The 6,978-nt window shown below is 47.3% G+C and overlaps 1 protein-coding gene across 1 annotated transcript; it reads right to left on the bottom strand.

Moving 5' to 3' along the window:
- Nucleotides 1-5,070: 5,070 nt before the first annotated feature.
- Nucleotides 5,071-6,196, bottom strand: LOC102529049 (olfactory receptor 10AC1-like). The gene has a single exon (XM_031674548.2). The coding sequence runs from the start codon at nucleotides 6,110-6,112 to the stop codon at nucleotides 5,129-5,131; it is 984 nt and encodes a 327-aa protein (XP_031530408.1). The 5' UTR covers nucleotides 6,113-6,196; the 3' UTR covers nucleotides 5,071-5,128.
- Between the last annotated feature and the right edge of the window lie 782 nt (nucleotides 6,197-6,978).

The raw sequence follows: 6,978 nt of genomic DNA, 5'->3' as shown, positions 1-6,978 counted from the left end.
CCCTCCCAGGCTGGTTAACTCTTAGACATTGTGAACCAACTTTCTTTTGAGTACATTTTTCATATGCAAACCAACTAATCCAAAGCCCTTATTCCAACCACCCCCTTTATCTAACTCTCAGGCACGAGTTATCATCTTCCCTGCCCTATCAGCCCAGGACTAGGTCAGCTAGATTGGATAGCTAGAGACCTCCTATGGCCCAGAGCTGGGCAAAATCATTCAAACTATCCAAGCCTAAGCTCCCTCCAGCTTTCCTGCACTGCCTGGCCCATTCCTTCCTCAGCAACCACGATATGGCTGAGGGCCGTGCTCTCCCCTCTCTCCTTCTGCCTCCTGACTGACCCGGTGCTTCCCCATGGGCCCTGCATGGTGTGGCCTGCCCCCTCCTCTTGCTACAGCTAATAAACTCTTCTTTCAGAGGCAGTTGTCTCTGTGTCTGCCACCGTACCACACCAGATTAAAACCAATCCCAGGTACTGATCTTGAAACGGTGTTAAAGATTTCAGCACTTTATGTATTTATTTTTTGATTTCAGTATTTAAAATGAAAGTCAGTGTTACTCCCCACTCCAGCAGGTGATTAAACATGATCTGAATTGGCTCTCCAAGTTTCTTTAGTCCTGGCTGGGGCCAGGCAGTCCTTGCGTGATCTCTGGCGAGGCAGCCTGTCTGGAAGTGGGCTGTGTTGTTTGGCCTGTGGTCCTTTGCATGCGCTTTGCTGGGGTTTGTACAGGTGAGCGTGGTGCTCCCTGGGCTGGATCAGACATCTCTAGTCATCTCTGGCTCCAGTACCACACTGTTCCGGAAACAGGAGTATCACTTGGCACCAATGATCACTCCATCCTTGAAGTTCTCTTTACTTGGTTTCTGTGACACCTTGCTCTCGTGGATTCTTTTCTACTTTTTTGATCGCCCTTTTAAAACTCCTCTGGACATTTTGTTTCCTCTGCCTAGCCATTATTTTTATTTTGAAAGCATTTATTGAATAAATAGTGCATATATGTGTTTAAGGAAAGTGTTCAATGAAAAGTAAAGGTCTGACCTACCTCTGTCCTCCAGTTCCCCAGACTCTTAATTTAGTTACGTACGTGTGTGTGTGTGTGTGTGTGTGTGTGTGTGTGTAAAAAGCTATAGGACATACACAAGCATACACACATGATATTCTGTGTGTTTTTATATATAAATGCTGTCATACCATGACATTGATTTAGTCACTCTTTAACAATTTACTGCTGTTTGCTAATGAGCAGCTGCTACATGCCAGACACTGTTTAGGCAGAGGGAAGATCATGGTGAGTAGAGTAGATAATTTTCAGAGTTTGAATTCTGTTGGGAGGAACAGACAATTAACATATTTAAAAGAAAGATAATTTCCAGTAATAAGAGATGATTAGAATTTAAAGCATGGTAAAGTGAAAGAGGGCAGAGAGATCGCATTACATAGGGTGACCAGTGAGGGCCTCTGTGAGGAGCTAGTATTGAGCCAAGACAGTTTCTGAATGATGGAGGGCTGGACAGTGAAGACCTGTGGGAAGAACAGGAGTGGAAATAACAAGGAAACGGCCAGATCAAAGATGTGCCAGAACCACAGACGACCCCTTAGTACATACAATCATGCACCTTGCTTTTTCACTTAACCGCATATATGAGAGATGGTTGCAGGTCTGTTACAGATAAAACTGCTTCATTCTCTTTGACAGTTGCATGGGGTTCCATTATAGGAATAAACCATAATTTATTTAATCAGTCACATACTGTTATTTAAACAATCTTTAATCTCTTGCTGATCCAAGTAATGCTGAGATGAATATTTTTGAATATATGTTATTTGCCCACAAGGCAAGTATATTGGCAAGGTCAAACTCTTGAAGGAGATATTGGAGCAAATGGTATGTCCTGTAATTCTAAGTGATTTTAATTGATGTGTCCAATTGCCCTCCGCAGAACTGAATGAATATATTCTACCATCAACAATGGATGAGGGAGCCTGTTTTTTCCTTTAAACCCTTTGTTCATGTTTTTGAGCAATAAATGCTCTTAAATGGCATTTTCTGATATTATTCTGTATTTCTCTTACGAGTGAGGTTGAAACTCTTTTCCTATGTGTAAAAGCCATCTGCATTTCCTTTTCTGTGAATAGTCCATTCACTCCTTGGCCCACTTTTTCTCTGACTGTTAGTCTTTTTCTCACTGATGGGCGGAAGTTCTTTATGTATCGATGAGATGAGCCTCTTTCATGCATTAGACATGATCATCCCAGCTTGTCTTTTCTCTTTCCATTTTGTTTAAGGTAGTATCCCAGGATTAAAGGCTTTGCTTTATTAATATAGTTAATACATTCTGCATTTTGTGTCATGCTTAGACAGCCACCCATCCTTCTATGCTGGTCTTCCTCAGAGTTCTGTCTGGGAACTGCGCTGTTCTTTCTCTGCTCTCTTTCCCGGGATGAGATGATCTCAGCCACGTCGATTGCCATTGGTGTGCAATTTCTAAATGTGTTTCTCCTAACACATACTCAACTGCCAGTGGTACATCTCCACATAATCAGTCCTGAACTCATCACCTTAAATCTGCCCTGCCTTCAGACTGGTTTTCCTGTTGTTTCCATCTCAGTGAGCCCCATTTGTCATCTTTTCCAGATCAGATCATCTGTATCACCACTGAATCCTCTTTCTCTTTTAGCCCTAAGCATTCAGTCTGCCCTGAGTTCTAGTATAGCTGCCTTCTGAATATTTCTCCAACCTGTCCATTTCTGTCCATTTCCATCACCACTTACTGAATGTGGGCCAGCATCATCTCTAACCTGTATTTCTACACTAGCTTCCTAATAAATACACTTTTTGTCATGTCCTTCTTCAGTTCATTCTCTACATGATAGTCAGAGTGTTAAAACTGAACCATATCCACTCCCCTGCTTAAATGTCTTCAATGCTTCTCTCTTTTTTTCTCCTTCTTCTCCCCCTCTTTCTCTTCCTTCTACTTTTTTTCTCCTTTTCCTCCTCTTTCTTCTTCTTCTTTAGGGTAAAGTCCAAAGTCTTTAACATGGCTTACAAGGCTTCCATGATCTAGCCCCTGTTTGTACCTCTAGCATAATTTCTTAATACAAGTAGCACATAGCACCCTCACCCCCGACATCACCATTAGTAAGAAGCAGTCCACTGGACAAGTCCCTGGAATGTATCATGGTCTCTTTTGCCTTGGGGCATTTGCACATGCTGTTCCCTCTGCTTGGACTCTCCCTTCTCAGCTATCTTTGTCTGGCTCTAGCTATCCCTACTTCATTCCTCCGAAATTTGGATTGAGGTGCTAGGTAGACAGTGGCATTTTGATCAGAGTTGAATCCTCAACTCTTTAATCCTTGGCGTGGAACCATCACTCAATAAACATTTGTTTGTTGCACGTAGGGATGAATGAATAAATTCTGGGATTTTCCTAGTGTAGACTAACATTTGTCCTTACATTTTGTGACAGTTTGTTCCCTTTACTGTGTTAGGATATAGTGATGTAACATTGTATAGAAATAGTCACATCAAAGGAATTTATTTTCTCTAGTCGGTTTACAGGGCAATGTGGATTAGTAATTCTTCCTCTTAATATCTCCCCGCTTTATCTTTGACAGTAATATTTCCTCCATGCTACCGGTGGGTAAAGGCACCTCAGTGCAGGGATAGAGTTCCCCCCACTTCACCCCAGAGCTATGGGTAAGGAGACAGCTTTCAGGCATTTGTCATGGGGATGGAGGGCAAGAAGAAGTCTGTCTGATTCACTGAGGGGGCTCCAGTATTGTTTGTCTTAGATAATTATGTATGTAAGAGTAGCACCTATTGAAAATGATTATGAGAAATTTGGGAAATATACAATCAAGGAAATATAAATTCCCCATAATCTCACCACAGAGAGAGTAATTAATAACTTTCTGGTGGGTGATGTCACTTCATGGTCTTAGTAACTATCTATCCTAACAAATACAGTAACAAATAGGGGTAGTAACAAATCTATCCCTCCTCTTGAATCTCCTCCATGAGCTCTGGATTGGTGTATATGACTCCTTAGTCACTGTCTTCACAGGCTTGTCCTGCTAGCATTTTGACTCCACGTGGACTGAGCAGAAGCTCTCACCCCCTTCTCCCCACTTGCACCTGCGGCTGTGTTTTCTTCAGTAAATAGTACCACCACCCACCTGGTGACCTAGGTTAGCAGTGATCCTTAGCTCCTCTATACCTAATCAGGATTCTGTAGTTTCTACCTTCTGCGTATCTCTTCACTCTTTCCATGTCCCTGAATCACCTGTGTCAGTGCTCTGGTTCAGGCTCCATCACCTCTCTCCTGGAGTATGGCAATGGCTCCCTAAATGAGCCTTCATGTCTCCAGACCATTCTCCACATTGTGGCCAGAGTGACCACACAAGGAGGGGCAAGCCATGTGTCATTCTATGAACTCAAATCCTTCAGCTGTTTAAAAGGTCCTTCCCAAAATGCCCCTATCCATGTTTAACCATTTGAAGCATTCTGTTTTTCAGGAGAGGTAAATTAGATGTATTTATTTATGGCAGTACTGGGGATTGAACCCAGGACCTCCTGCATGCTAGGCATGCACTCTTCCACTGAGCTATGCCTTACCCCGTCATTTGGAGAATTCTTGACTCTCCTCTTCACCTAGTTGACATCTACTCATCTTACAGTTCTCCACTGAGCCATCTTTGTCCCCCAGGAAGCTTTCCCTGACTCCCTTCTCCTCAAAGTCTAGCATGAGCCACTCCATCCCTCTGCTGTTTTCTCCTCGCGTCTGTCCTTCTCCGCGTCTGTCCTTCTCTCTGTCTGTGAGGCATGTGTTGTGCCTTCTTTGTCACTACAAGCCCACCACCTTGCCCAGCACATAGGAAGAACTGAACAGGTACTGGTGGAGCCACTAAATGCAGGTCTAGGTTCTATACCACACTGTCTTTGGCTATTCCTCAAAGGAGGGGAAGTGGATGGGGCAACTGCTGGGAGGCTCTCCTTATGTGGACACATTTCCAGATTCTATTTCCTGAATACAGTCCTTGAGTTCCCCCTGTGGAGTTCCTGATGCAGACACCTGCTGATAGTGGAAACTTTACAGAGCAGAGGTGCCCATTCTGGCCTGGTTCCCTACCTGCTGTCAGGACACAGACCCTGACCTGGGTCTTGGCAAGGCTGCCACTGTCCCAGCACCCTGCGGATGGCGGTGGTGATCTCACGGTTGCGCAGGCTGTAGATGAATGGGTAGAGCAGCGGCGTGACGTTGGTGTAGACCAGCGCTAGTGTGCGGTCCTGCCGCGGGGAGTAGCTGGCCTTGGGCCGCACGTACATGTAGGTGGCGCAGCCATAGTGGAGGAAAGTGACGGCCAGGTGCGAGGCGCAGGTGGAAGCGGCCTTGCGCCGGCCTCCTGGGGAGTGCAGGCGGCTTAGGGCAGCTGCGATGGCACCGTAGGAGGCCAGGATGAGCACCGAGGGCAGCAGCAGCAGCACCAGGCAGGCGCCCAGCAGGGGCAGCTCCTCGGCGTAGCTCTGTGTGCAGGCCAGGTGCAGCAGCGCCGTGATGTCGCAGAAGAAATGCACTAGCAGGCAGGAGCCACAGAAAGGCAGGTGGAAGACGCCCACTGTGAGCCCCACCGACACCACCAGTCCCCCAACGCAGCAGGCCAGGGCCAGCCACGCGCACAGCCCGGGGGTCACCATGGCTGTGTAGCGCAGAGGGTGGCAGATGGCCACGTAGCGGTCATAGGCCATGGTGGCCAGCAGGAAGCACTCGGCCCCGCCCAGAGCCACGAACATCTGCATCTGAACAGCGCAGCCCAGGAAGGAGATGGGGCTGCCTTGGCCGAGGCCGGGCGAGGCCAGGTCGGCCAGGGAGCGGGGCACCACCACCAGCGTGTAGCAGAGCTCGATGGCTGACAGCTGGCACAGGAAGAGCAGCATGGGTGGCCGGCTGGGCACCGAGGCCACGGCCACCAGGATGAGCAGGTTCCCGCTCAGGGTGGCCAGGTGCACGGCCAGCAGCAGCAGGAAGAGCGCAGGTCTCATGTGTGGGAACTCGGCGAAACCCTGCAGGAGAAACCCACAGGGCGCAGTGGCATTGCTGGGGCTATCCATGCACAGCTGCCCGGGGCACCTGTGGGAAAGACACGGGGGAGGGAGAGTTTGTGGGCTACGGCTCCTCTGGCCCTGCTGGTGAAGAAAAGGCTGGGTGGACTTTAGACGGGAGGAGGGAGCAGGGCTGCAGAAGAGGGGGGAAGTTCTCAGGTCCATTCCCAGCTGCTCTCTGTATAAAGGCCATCTTTTTATCTTGTTCTAAAAAATGGTGCATTTTCCCCTGCCTCCTGGACTGGAACTCCTACAGCTGCTTTTTCAACATGCTCTTTCCAAAGAGGCCTTGATTTTAGGCCCTTTATTTACAATACACCATCCTGACCTCCACTTACAAAGAATTCCTGGCCTTCAGACTCCACTTACTTTGTGGGTCTTAAACAGTCACCAGTGTTAGTCCACCTTAGCCTCAGCTCCCAAGACAGGAATTGTGTCTTTAGGCTCTGCTTCTGCTTCTTCCTCCCTGTCCAACTCTGCCACTTCCGAGTTGTCTTCCCTGGTGTCAGAGAATCAGAAAAACATAATGCAAATGAGGATCTTGGCCATCATCTCATACAACCTTGCAATTTCAAGAAGGAAAAAAAAAAAGCTGAGGAGTGGCAGGATGAAGGGCTTAACTGCCCCCAGAAAGTTAGGAACAGAATCTGCATTCCTGAGGCTGAATCCAGAACTTCCCACGACACCATATGAGGTTGTGAAAAAAAATAAGGTCACTGTGATCGGTCAGTCAGTCTGTATTGATTTAGCCTTAAATAGAGACCCAAGTCTGTGCCTGGTGCCAAGGCAGACACTTGGGCAGCGGGGGATGGTTAGTGGGACGGCCTCACCGAGTGCATCAGAAACAATACGTCCTAACATTCTTAATGATACTC

This window comes from Vicugna pacos, chromosome 7 (genome assembly GCF_048564905.1).
Source record: "Vicugna pacos chromosome 7, VicPac4, whole genome shotgun sequence".
Lineage (NCBI taxonomy): Eukaryota > Metazoa > Chordata > Mammalia > Artiodactyla > Camelidae > Vicugna > Vicugna pacos.
The sequence above is the reverse complement of the archived record's forward strand: the minus strand, read 5'-3'. Positions and strand labels throughout refer to the sequence as shown.

Excerpts from the sequence above, each read along its gene's own strand:
- LOC102529049 (XM_031674548.2), bottom strand. The coding sequence starts at position 6,112 with ATGGATAGCCCCAGCAATGCCACTGCGCCCTGTGGGTTTCTCCTGCAG.